Source organism: Saimiri boliviensis, chromosome 9 (assembly GCF_048565385.1).
Source record: "Saimiri boliviensis isolate mSaiBol1 chromosome 9, mSaiBol1.pri, whole genome shotgun sequence".
NCBI lineage: Eukaryota > Metazoa > Chordata > Mammalia > Primates > Cebidae > Saimiri > Saimiri boliviensis.
The window spans coordinates 72,472,576-72,486,059 of NC_133457.1; the positions used below are offsets into that span (position 1 = coordinate 72,472,576).

Below are 13,484 nucleotides of genomic sequence, written 5' to 3' on the forward strand. Positions count from 1 at the left end.
TAAAAGAAGGAGTGATCAACAAATTGTCGCAAATTGAAGCCACATTCAAGCTTCTGGAAATAATAAATGAATTCAGCCAGGTAGCAGAACACAAGACTATCACAAAATCAATTATCTTTATTGTTTTTAATTAATTATTCATGATTGATTAATATAAATATCCAATGTTCATTAGGAATGAACATTCCAAAAATAAAATTAAGAAAACAATTACTATGGCTGAGCACAGTGGCTCACACACTTCAGGAGGCCAAGGCAGGAGGATTGTTTAAGGCCAGGAGTTTGAGACCAAGCTGGGCAGCAAAATGAGACCCCTCTCTACCAAAAATTTAAAAATTAGCTAGGCATGGTGGTGTCTGCCTGTGGTCCCAGCTACAAGGGAGGCTGAGAGGGAGGACTGCTGGAGCCCAGGAGGTCAAGGCTGTGATGAGCCAGGTGCAGTGGTTCACACCTCTAATCCCAGCACTTTTTGAGTCTGGCAGTTCCTCAGAAAGTCAAACACAGAGTTACTATTTGGCCCAGCAATTCTACCCCCAGGTATATACATACTCAAGAGAAATGAAAGCCTATGTCCCCTTCAACACTTGTAAATAATAGCCAAAAGGTGGAAACAACCCAAATGCCCATCAATTGACAGACACAAAAAAGCTGCTATAACCATGCAATGGAGTAGTATTTGGCCCTAAAAAAGGAATCAAGCACCGAACACACTACAACATGAAAGAATCTCAAAAACAACACGTTCTATGGAAGAAGCCAATCACAACAGACCACACACTCTATGAATCCATTTATATGAAATGTCCGAAACAGGCATATCTAAAGAAATCAAAAGAGGACTGGTAGTTGCCTAAGGGTAGGGATCACGGGTTTAGGCTTAGAGTTTCTGTTTGGGGTGATGAAAATGCTTTAAAATTGATTGTGGTGACAGAAACACAACTCTGTGAATATCCCGAAGCCAGTATATCCAATAGTATGCTTTAAAGGGGTGAACTGTATACTATCTGAATTTATCTCCCATGCATCTCGTGTCAGAAAGAGTAATAGATGAGGCCAGGCGCGGTGGCTCACACCTGTAATTCCAGCATTTCGGGAGGCTGAGGCAGGAGGATCACTTGAGTCAAGGAGTTCAAGGCCACGTCTACAAAAAAAAAAAAGAAAGAAAAGGCCAAGCACGGTGGCTCATGCCTGTAATCCCAGCACTTTGAGAGGCCAAGATAGGCAGATTACTTGAGGTCAGGAGATTGATACCAGGCTGGCCAACATGGTGAAACCCTCTCTCTGTTAAAAATACAAAAATTATCCAGGCATGGTGGTGGGCACCTGTAATCGTAGCTACTAAGGAGGCTGAGGTAGAAGAATCACTTGAACCCAGGAAGTGGAGGTTGCAGTGAGCTGACATTGTGCCACTGCATTCCAGCCTGAGCAACAGAGTGACACTCAGTATCAAAAATAAATAAATAAAGCCAGGCATAGTGGTGCACCCCTGCAGTCCCAGTTACTCAGGGGGCTGGGCCAGAAGACTTGCTTGAGTCTGGGAGGCAGATGTTACTGTAAGCTGTGATCATATCTCTGCACTTCTCCAGCCTGGGTGAAATAGTGAGACCTTGTCTCAAAAACAAAACAAAACAAAAAAACCCAAAAAACTACAATAGGCAAAGAGCACAAAGCATTTACCCAGGGGCAAATGAAATTCATAAACACAGACTTACCCAGTAAGTCATGAAATAATGACTAGGTTACAAAGGATCCAACCAAGCATGGGAAAGAAGTGAAGTAAGTTCACCACAGAACTGAAGGTACCATTGAATGCAAAACAAAGGCAAAGCTGAAAACAAAACCTGGCAGAGAAAAAAGTGAACCAGAGGTGAGGTGAGGTGGGGTGAGGTGTGGTGAGGTGGGGTGGGGTGGGGTGGGCAGGCGGAAAGCATGAGAAGGACTGGGGAGAAAGACACTGGTGTGGAAGACTAAGGACACCTAATGTCTCCATCACCAGGCTCTCTGAAAAGAGGCTGAACAAAACGTTTAAAGTGTTTTTGGCCAGCTGTGGTGGCCTGTAATCCCAGCCTTTTGGGAGGCCAAGGTGGGAGGCTCGCTTGAGCCCAGGAGTAAAAGACCAGCTTGGGCAACATAGCAAGACCCTGTCATTACAAAAAATAATATATATATACACATATATATATATGTGTGTATATATATATACACACAGACACATATATGTGTATATATATATACACATATATATGTGTATATATATATGTATATATATGTATATATATATATATACACACACACACACACACACACACACACACACACACACACATATACAGTATATATATATTTTTGAGACAGAGCTTCAATCTTGTTGCCTGAGCTGGACTGCAATGGCACAATCTCAGCTCACCACAACCTCCACCTCCTGGAGTCAAGCGATTCTCCTGCCTCAGCTTCCCAAGTAGCTAGGATTACAGGCATGAGCCACCACACACGCATGGATAATTTTGTATTTTTAGTAGAGACGGGATTTCTCCATGCTGGTCAGGTTGATCTCGAACTCCTGACCTCAGGTGATCCATCTGCCTTGGCCTCCCAAAGTGCTGGGATTATAGGCATGAGCCACCATGCCTGTTTTTTTTTTTTTTGGTTGTTGTTGTTTGAAACAGGGTCTCACTCTGTTGCCCAGGCTAGAGTGTAGTAGCATGATATCAGCTCACTGCAACCTCTGCCTCCCAGATTCAAGTGATTCTCCTGCCTCAGCTTCCTGAGTAGCTGGAAACAAAGGTGCATGGGCCACCATGCCAGCTATTTTTGTATTTTTAATAGAGAAAGGCTTTCAACATGTTAGCCAGGCTGGTCTCAATCTCCTGACCTCAAGTGATCAGCACACCTCAGCCTCCCAAAGTTCTGGGATTACAGGCGTGAGCCGCTGCGTTCAGCCAATAAAGTTTTTAATACATAATTTAAGAATACTTTATAAATATCTAAATCTACAAATAGAACACACACACACACACACACACACACACACACACACACACATATCATAGCTCTATCTTTAATGGCCTGTTTCTACTTTTCAGATCATTTGAATATATGGCTTCTACATTACTGTCCAAATTCCAAAGGCCTTTCAGTCACCAGAAATTACAGCAGCATCATTAATGAGTCCCATAGCTGCTGTAAGTAGAACTACTGCTACAGTCACTCACAGCCAGGCCCCTGGCGGACTCTTCATCTTGCTAACCTTTATTTACACTACATTTGAACCATGGGGTTTCCATAGCACCTGCCTCCCTGCCTGCAGAGGAGGCCACAGGCACTGTCCAGGCAGTGTGAAATCACACTGAGCCTGACTAGACCCTGGCTGTCTGAGAAAATACTGTGAGTCAAGGATTAACAAGAGGTTTTATAAAAAGCTGACAGGCGAGGAACATGATCAGTATGTTTTTATTCTGCCTTTAACTAAAAATGTGTATTTTTTTAAGAGATGATGGTCTCACTATGTTGCCTAGGCTGGCTGCAAACTCCTGGCCTCAAGTGATCCTCGCATCTCAGCCTCCCAAGCAGCTGGCACTAGGCACATGCCACCATGCCTGGCTAAAATGTGTATTTTTAGGTTGTAGTTTGATCTTTCCGCGAAAGTTCCTAATTTCTACTTAGGAACTTTTCTACTGTGGGGAAAAAGTTCACCGGTTATGTCCCAAGAGCTTGATCATCTGTTTGTAAGAGACAGGACTGATGAGGGAAGTGCTGGGCCTACACTCGAAGCCTGTGTGTCTCCAACTGCCCTCCAGGTTGCATGCAGACATCCAGGGTTCTGCAACTTCCTGCGCAGGACAGCCCCCAAAGCACTGCCCAGGGCCTGCCCAGCCACAGGCTCTGTCGTTGGGGACTGCAACTTGTTTCAATTTAAGAACTTTCATCATGTGCTGAGATGGGTTGATTCTGCTTTCACTTTAAGATGGTTCAGAGTGAAGACCATGAAACTGAAAGAGGTTTGCTGGAGGAGCTGGCCAAGGACATGCAGGCTTGAACGGTACAGGCTAGGGTCCCATCCCAGCTCCCTGCCCTGGCTAGCTGGGTGATCTGGGCAAGTTGCTCAGCCTCTGAGAAGACCACATTCACCTGTGGGCTCACACAAGGCTAGGACTGGACTCAGGCAAGGCTGGTTCCCCTCGCCATACCAGATTTTTTAAGCACAGATGCAGAGCCTAGTAAGTTAGCAGGTGGCAGTTCCGGAAAAAAAAACATGTAAAGGCACAGGCTTTGTTCACAGCAGCCTAGGGACATAGTTCTTCCGTGACCCCACATCCTGCTGCTGCAGGACTGCCTCTTTGTACTCGCTCCCCTCTGGCTCCTCCTGTGCAACCACGAACAGGGCTTCCCTGCTCATGGAGCAGCAGCTGAAGAACTAGACTCTGACTGGCTTCAGCCTGAAAATGCCAACAGAATCCCTTAATCTCCCTGCTCAGCAGCTCTGCTTTAAGGGGGCCTGCTGCCTGGGACTGAACTAAGCCACTGATCTTTCTAGCATGGTCCCTTCTTGCAATTGCAATATGACTATAACAAGTGTTACGTAGCCTAAAGGCAGCCTTTTTTTTTTTTTTTGGAAACAGAGTCTCGCTCTGTTGCCCAAGCTGGAATGCAATGGTGCAATCTTGGTTCCCTGCAACCTCCGCCTCTTGGGTTCAAGCTTGCCCCTCCACTTTTTTTTTTTAATGGAGTTTATTTATTACGTGCAATGCCTACACAACCAGGCAAATGATAGAAAACCATAAAGCTCAAAGGTAGATGAAAATACGATCAGCACAAACAGTACACAACATACTAATCGTCTACAGACACCTTGGGAGTTAACAGATGCTGGAGTGGGTGTAACACCAACAGGCAGAGCCTCACTTTGCTCTTTACAGATAGATTCCCAGAATTAGGCCTGGAGACATTGCCAATTTTTTCCCCCTTTTCTGAAGGGATTGTTAAGTACAGTCTTTGTTTAACATTAATGTCTGAACACTGGTGGAAAATTGAGAACTTTCCCAACACTCAGTAAAACAAAAGAAAGAGTTGGGGCTGGGCTCACACCTGCAATCCCAGCACTTCCAAAGGCTGAGGCGGGTGAATTACTTGAGGTCAGGAGCTCAAGACCAGCCTGGCCAACATGGTGAAACCCTATCTGTACTAAAAATACAAAAATTAGCCAGGTATGGTGGTACACGTCTGTAATCCCAGCTATTAATGAGACTGAGGCAGGAGAATCGCTTGAATCTGGGAGGCGGAGGTTGCAATGAGCAGAGATCGCATCATTGCTCTCCAGCATGGGCAACAAGAATGAAACTCCATCTCAAGTAAAATAAAGAGTTGGGTGGCTGTTTTCACCAAGATGAAGAGCCTCATTCTGCAGGAAGATCTGGTCTGAAACTGGTCCTCCTGTCCCTGGGAAAGCACAGCAACTCTACTCTTGACTATTACATTCTGTCAGTGCCAGCACGCCTCATACCAACCACCCTCTACTGGCTCCTACGTGGGCACAGAGTGGCTCACAGAGCAGAGTGCCCCTCCCTGCTGCCTGGGCACTGTGGACAGAGCTGTCCTTGATATGACATAGGGACATGGGCCACTGAGCCAGCTGGAGGCCAGTGGGCACCATGTTCCACCAATTAGGCTCTGGGGCAAAGGGGGGCTCCCAGCCCCCTCCAGATGCAAAGGGGCCACCTCCCTGGGCTGGGCCTGCCAGCTCCTGCGGGTAAGCTGAGCCAGCTCAGCTATCACCCAGGGAAACTGAGGAGGCTCAGCAGGAGGAGAGATGCTGAGGGGCCTCCCCACCCACCAGACCTGGTCTTTGGCCTCCTTGATAGTGTCACAGTATCCACTCCCTGCGCCTGAGGGTGCTTCTGGGGAGTTCTTCACAGAGCACTCTGATAACCCATCTGCTGTAAGGACAGGAGGATTAGCTAGCACATCTCTCAGGCTCCTAGCCTGTGAAGACACACAGTGGTTTCTTAAGGAATTAAGTGCCAGAAAAATTTGGCTTCCTGTGAGGAGTGGGCAGGCTTCTCAACATGGATTGTGGATTTTCTTCTCACCCCAGTACCTGGGTCTCAAACACAGGTCTGTTTGCTCAATTTTGAAAATGTAAAATGTAAAATAATTGTAGAACTTTAGAACGTATGCAGATCTTAGAGATCACGTGGTTCTGCAGGAAACAAATTCCTTGTACACTCCATGACATGCATTGCCACAGTCCACTCTCTTCTGTCTTTCATGCAATTAAGCTCCACAAAAAGCCTACGTACAACCAACCCAGAGTGAGACAGCAATGGGAGCCTTTTCTTAACACTGGACAGGGCCTAATCTACCTACACTAAGTGATCTGGACTGTGTCAAACTATATTTATAATTAGTGAGCTGCCAGTCATAATTTTTAAATGATACTTTAATCTTTCATTTTAACTGTTTGTAGACTGAGAAATGCCAGTCAGTTGCACCTAAAATTACATGTCATTCCTACTCAAGATACTGTTGAAGGCACAGGTAACTAACTTCTCTTATTGTCAAATTACCTTTCTAAATCTGTGTTCATTTGTCTTCTCCCTTCACGTATCCTGAGAACGCCATTTCTGCATAGGTGAGACAGGGGAGGAAAAGCCAGCTCCTGTCTCTGCAGTTTATTATTTGTTGCATGTCTTAGGGTGCCATGAATTTTCAAATGGCATAAAGCTTTGATCTGTTTAATGAAAAAATAGGTATAATCTGAAAGGGCTTCTAAAGTGCTCTCAATTTTCTTATTTGTATTTTTTATAACTGTCTAGAATTTAACTGCTATACTAGTGGTATGTAAGAGAATGCCCCTGTTTTTCCGGAGTACACCCTAGTGTTTTTGGCACTGGGGTTTTTGGGGGTGAAGGGTCAATGAGGCTGTAACTTACTTTCAAATGGTTCAGAGAAAAATGAACTTACAGGGAAATAAAATGACCTAACAAGTGTGTTGCAATGCTTAACATCTGGGGAACCCGGATGAAGGGTACATGGGAATTACAAGAATTCTCTGTATTATTCTTGCAACTTTTATTTAAGAGTCTGAAATCACATAAAGTTTAAAAGGAAATATGGCTGCGATGTGGAGACAAGGTCAGTTATCTTATGTTTTTATTTTTATTTTTTGAGACGGAGTCACACAGTGTTGCCCAGGTTGTATGTAGCACAGTAGCGCAATCTCAGCCTCCCAGTTTAAGCAATTCTCCTGTCTCAGCCTCCCAAGTACCTGGGACTACAGGTGTGCACCACCAAGCCCAGCTAATTTTTGTATTTTTAGTAAAGACAGGGTTTCACTATGTTGGCCAGCCTGGTCTCAAACTCCTGACCTCCTAATTCCCTTTGGCCTCCCAAAGTGCTAGGATTACAGGTGTGAGCCACCACATCTGGCCTCAGTTACCTTATCTTACTTTATTTTTTTTGAGGCAGAGTCTTGCTCTGTTGCCGAGGCTGGAGTACAATGGCACAGTCTCAGCTCACTGCAACCTCCACCTCCTGGGTTCAAGCAATTCTCCTATCTCAGCCTCCCGAGTAGCTGGAACTACAGGCATCCACCACCACAACCAGCTAATTTTTGTATTTTTAGTAGAGACAGGGTTTCACCATATTGGTCAGGCTGGTCTCAAGCTCCTGACCTCAGGTGATCCACCCACCTCGGCCTCCCAAAGTGCTGGGATTACAGGCATGAGCCACCGCACCCAGCCATATTTTATAAAGCCAACATGGCCCTTGTGGATTAGTCAGGGTTCTCCAGAGACACAGAACCAACAGTAACGTATGTGTAGAGAGAGACAGATTTATTTTAAGAAATTGGCTCATGCGACTGTGGAAGTGCCACAACCTGCAGGGTGGGGTGGGCCATCCAGGCAAGCTGCACCTCCGGTGCAAAGGTAGCTGGCAGCAGGGTTTGTTCTGCAAGGCCTTCCTCCATGGGATGCTGTAAAACTGTGATGTAATGAGATATACATATTGGTTCTTCCCGGCCAGTGCTGGTAACACCCTTGTAAGTGGGAAGAGCAATAAAGATGAAATAAGTCTCTTAACGTTATTCATAAAAAGTCCCTTTCAACTAAGGCAGACATATGTTAATGAGGTGACTTTTGGCAAGGCCCTAAGGGCAGAGGCTGGTTGCCAGGGGAACACGCTCTGTAATTAGAGGGTTGGAAGTTTCAGGCCCACCCCTCCGACCACCCCCAACCTCCAGTGAAGGGAGAAGGCTAAAGGCTGAGCTCATCACCAATGGCCAGTGATTTAATCTATCATGCCAGGTAACTGAAGCCTCCATAAAATCCCTAACTGAGGGGGAAAGAGCTTCCTTCCAGTTTAGTGAACCCTGGAGGTGCTGGGACAGTGGCACCTGCAGAAGGCATGGAAGCCCCCACACCCTCCCTCAGATTTGCCCTCTGCGTATCTTCCACCTGGCTGTTCTTGGGTTGTATTCTTTATAATTAACCGGTAAATGCAAGCGAAGTGTTTCCCTGAGTTTTGTGAGCCATTCTGGCAAATCATCAAACCAAAGGAGGCTGCTGTCGGTCACAGATCAGAAGGGAGGCCTGCTGTGCAGCTGACATCAGGGTGGAGCAGCTTTGTGGGACTCAGTCTTTAGCCTGTGCTACCTCCAGGTAGACAGCATCAGAACGGAACTGAATTGTAGGAAACTCAGTGTGGGAAACACCACACACCTCCACCCCGACAAAGGCACATCCACGTTACTATCCAGGCACAACAGCCCAGCCAAGTCGACACATAAAACCAGACACCACAGGCTGCAAGGGCAAAGACCACGGTCTGTCTTCTGTGAAAAATGAAGGTACACACATTGCAAGCTTCTCCATATGCTAAAAAATGACAGCTAGGGCCTACCTTCCAAGTGGCTGGCTGTCAGCAACACAAAACAGCACCCATCATCAGTTACTGGCCAGAGAAAATAATTGTGAGCTATGTGGTGCCAGGGAAGCCGGCCCAGGAGATGCAAGGTCAACTTCAAACACACAAGCAGAAACACATCAGAAAAACTGGGAGTGTTAAGATTCCAGAGGCTGGTCCTGCAACTGACGAATTAAAACAAAATCCCAGAAGTGGAGATCATGGGGCAGTCGTGGCTGCAAAAACACTTCTCTAGATCATCTTCCTTTAACTCCTGAGTCCAGCCAAACCAAAAGATTAATTGTATTTCATGGTGTTTATCTTATTAGAAATACTTAGGACCTAAGTGTGGGCCCCAAGGTAGAGCTGCTTTTCCTTGATCTGTGTTGCGGTCATGCCAGGAGCTTATCGGAACAAATCTGGAAAACTGATTGTTACATCCACTGCAGGAGTGCTGCAGGTCAGTGGCCCAGCACATTGTGCACCTGTCTTTTGGGGACATCATAGCAGGGATCCTGTGACTCATAACTGGGCATGGGCTGCTTTCGTTGCCAGGATCCTGGTCTGTGTTTTGTGTCCTGACCCTCACTGGCCCACCCCAACCTTCGCTTTGAGGCCTTCTTTGAACCTTTTGTGCTGCATCTTGTGTTAAGAATCCTCAAATTCTCTCTGAACATAGAATGTCAATTCAATATGAAATTGAAACATTTAATAAGCAAATACAAAACTCTTATAACATTTCAGAATGGCAAGGGACCTCAGAAACAGATCACCAGCTTGATTCCCCTCATTTTAAAGATGAGAAAACTGAGGCCAAGAATGGCAAAGAAATCCACCCAAGCCCACCGTTGCACAGACCGAATGGAAAGGCCAGGATGGATCACGCACATCTTTCTTCTCCATGCAACATCATCCCAGGCTCTGCAGCTTTAGGCTGGACTCTTCTCACCACCTTGCCACCACTTCAGAGAACCCATGAAATATCTTCATGACCAACTGCAGCCTCTTGCCAAGCACAAAACTTGCTATGTTAGCCAGATGTTTTGATGTGATGATTTGCCAAGCATGGCAAAGCTTGACAAATCTTCCTCTGAACAGTCCAACTTCTATTCTTTCTGCTATTTACCAAAAATAAAGTGCTACGAGTTATGAAACAATAGGTTCTATATAATGCTACTTTATGTATTAAAAACAAGTTTCTGTCAATACAGAAAAAAACAATGTAGAACACAAAATATTTATAGTATTTACAACGTGGGTAATAGAAGTGGCTTACAGGATTACAGTTTATTTTTTCCTTCTGGCTTATCTATATTTTCTAATTTTCCCTCTAGTAGTAATTTTTCCTTCAGGACTTGCATAATTTTTAAAAAGACAAAAATAACAATAAAAGCATTCTATTTAGGAACTCTAGAGTGTCACACTACCACAGTCTGCAGTGTGCCGGTGAATGTCTCAGAGGCCACTTCTGGCTGAGGGGGAGGCGCAGCAAGTGTTTTCTTGGGAGCCCACCTCCCCTCATTGGCTCTGGCGGGACTGGTTTCTGCTTCATCACCAGCAAACATGTTAACTTTACCAGAGAAAGGATGGCAAGCTTATTTTTGTCATCAATTAGCCAAAGAAACACTTAAATCCCAATTTTCCACTTTTACATGTCCTTCCTATTCAGAATAGGCAGAGAGCTTATTTACAGACTGTGTGGCTTAAAGAGAAAGGTTTCCACCCAGAGGCACCATAGTAGACAATCAAAACAGACCTCACAGAGATCAGAAAACCTGTTTTGTTGCAGGGACTGACTCGTTCATGAAGGTTATTTCCGTAATACCTGAGCCATCGCTGGCCTCTCCAGGATCTGATTATACATAAACACCCAAATGGGCACCCTAAAGTGTAGAGCTAAGTCCCGGTCCAGCACCAGGGAAATGTCCTTGAATGCAAAGGCAAAGCTGTGCCCTCGCCATTCACCACTTGGACAATAAAAATGTTGTGGGCTGGGTGCAGTGGCTCACGCCTGTAATCAATCCCAGCATTTTGGAAGGCCGAGGTGGGCAGAGTTCAAAACTAGCCTGGCCAACATGGTGAAATCCTGTCTCTGCAAAAAAATTAGCTGGGCGTGATGGTATGCACTTGTAATCCCAGCTACTAGGGAGGCTGAGGCAAGAGGAAGAGGTTGCAGTAAGCCGAGATCGAGCCATTGCACTCCAGCCTGCGTGAGAGGGTGAGACTCTGTCTCAAAAAAAAAAAAAAAAAAAAAAAAAAAAAAAAAAAGATGTTGTGCATCAGCAGCAGGGAATTCTGGGGGAGCTACTGCGTCTTGGCTGCTTTTCCTGGCAAAGTCATCCCAAGCCCTTGTTATAACCTGTTTTGGCCATTTGTTGCCACTTCTTTCTATGTTTTGCATACTAAATATGAAGAGCCTCAGTTGGTATTCTAACAAATCTGTCCCTTTTACCATCCCTATTTCAGAAAAAAAAAGAATGCCCCAGAATAAGTTTGGAAAAGCAACCAATCTCAGTCTTAGCAATAACTGTATTAAACTTATCTTAATGCCCTACAAAAATATTCTAAAATACCACCCATAAAGCAAGTGCTCAGTGCGTAGGTATACACTGCAAGTAAAATCTGCCAAGTGACTTCAGGTCTGCAAGCGCGTCCTTTCCTCACCAGTTCTCCCTCTACGTTAATGTAGCAGAAAGACACAATCCTCTATGGTTAAGAGTTTAAAAACAAACAACAAAGAAACTGGCAACAGGGGGCTGTGCAAGACTACCATGTACCTATCAAACTGAAAACTACCAGGCCTATCCATTGACCTGCAAAGCTATCAGTGAAAAAGTTTACAAACGTTTACGAATGCAACAGAAAAACTAAAAACCTGTACGTGCATTATACTTTTAAAAATGTGTATATAGATTTAGGAATAGCAAAAGAACAGGAAGAACACAGGCCCATAGTTAATATGGTTAAGAGTAACGGGGATAATCAGTGACTTTAAGTTTCACTACTGCAAACAAATTTTTGCAAGATATAAAAAGTAACAATTAGACAATCTCTGTGAACTTTAACCCGAGTAAATTTCTCTAACAAAGGTGTGGTAACCTCTCAGACAGAGCCTTCTTCGAGGGCTCCATCTCCATCTCTGAGCTTCAGACTCCTCCTGCGTGAAGCAGGCATCGTCAGTGATTTTCTTCTAAGCAGTGCACACACAAATGTCTCACAATTCCTTGCAGATTACCAAGCTCACCCGCTTCCAACCCACAAGGCTGCCCAGGCCTGTTTCCAGTCCCATTTTCTTCCACAGGCTGCTGCAGGAAAACAAAGGGTTGCGGGGCGCAGGGGCGGGGAGCACCAGCTCGGCAGCCAGCGCGGAAGCGCACCGCCAGAAAGAGGCCGGGAACGTCTGCCAGGCTCCCGGGCTCTGCATCCTATGCGGGGGACTGCAGACCCTGCCAGGCGCGGGCTCCCAGAGGAGGGGACCTGCGGGCGCGGCCCTGGGCAGCGGACGTCCGGCGCCCTCCGGCCGCAGCTTCCAGGCGACTGCCCAGTCGCTGTGCCTGCCCGCAGGCCTGGGAGGCACGCAGGCAGCGCCGGGCGGGCTGCCCCGCAGGGAGACCCCCGCGGGTGCCGCTTGGGGACAGGCGCCCCCTTAGCGGGCCCAGGCGCGCAGAGCGGGGTGGCGCCTCACCTTGGGGTCGCGCTCGTAGTAGTGCTGCTGCGTGCGGATCCAGCGGCCCACCAGGTGGTCGCGCACCGTGTGCGCCAGCGCGAAGAAGTAGTCGCGGGGCGTGGCCACGTTGCGGTCCTTGACCAGCGTGAAGTGCAGATGCCGGTTGAAGCTCTTCCGCACCTCGGCCACGTCGCCCAGCCCCGCCAGGCCGCGCACGCTGATCTGCTTTCGCTTCTCGCTGTCCGTCAGCGGCTTCGCCATCTCGCCGGCCGAGACGAAAGAAAGGAGATGGAGGAGGAGAGCAGCGGGAGACGCGAGCACCGGGATTGCTGCAGCGGCTCTGCCGCCCGGCACTGCGGTTCTGCAGGCGGGACTGGCCGCGCCTGCGCGCTGAGCCGAGGCGGGGCCTCCTGTGGTGGGGCGGGGCCTCCTGTGGTGGGGCGGGGCCTCTTGGGGGAGGGGAGGGGCGTCCCGATTCATCAAAGCTGAGAGCGCTGGTGTCTTCCGAGACTGCAGCTACACCTGCCTACGCCACCGGAGAGTGGGGTTTGCCTCCCCGCTGGGCAAGCCCGACAGAAAGTGGGAGCGACCGGAGGGGGCAAGAGACCCGGGGCCTCCGAACGTGCGGTCCTGGCCGCTCCTGCCAGCCCGGGGGCGGTGCGGGAGAGGGGCCCTTCCCTCCTGCCCTCGGGGGGTTCCTGCGGCCGGCGCTGCCTGCACCGGGTCAATGGCTGCCCCGCGGGAGCGCGCCGGGCCCAGGCTGTGGCCGAGGCCTGGGAAACGTTCGAAGAAACTGATTACAGCTTAGTTAAAGGCCTTCACCAACACTGCTGGGCCCGGTCTCCAGCGTCCGGGGCAGGGGCTATCCGCCTGCCACTCCAGGCCGACGACAGACGTGGAGAAAACCAGCTGCCAG

At 47.5% G+C, this 13,484-nt stretch overlaps 1 protein-coding gene across 1 annotated transcript in view; it reads right to left on the reverse strand.

Annotated features, from left to right (window-relative positions):
- PYGB (glycogen phosphorylase B) overlaps positions 1 to 12,919 on the reverse strand; it is a 52,096-nt gene extending 39,177 nt beyond the window's left edge. The window contains exon 1 of the mRNA XM_010330764.3: positions 12,587 to 12,919. Within this exon, the coding sequence (XP_010329066.1) occupies positions 12,587 to 12,829 (243 nt within the window). The 5' untranslated portion in view covers positions 12,830 to 12,919. The remainder of the gene's footprint in view (positions 1 to 12,586) is intronic.
- Positions 12,920 to 13,484: the final 565 nt, after the last annotated feature.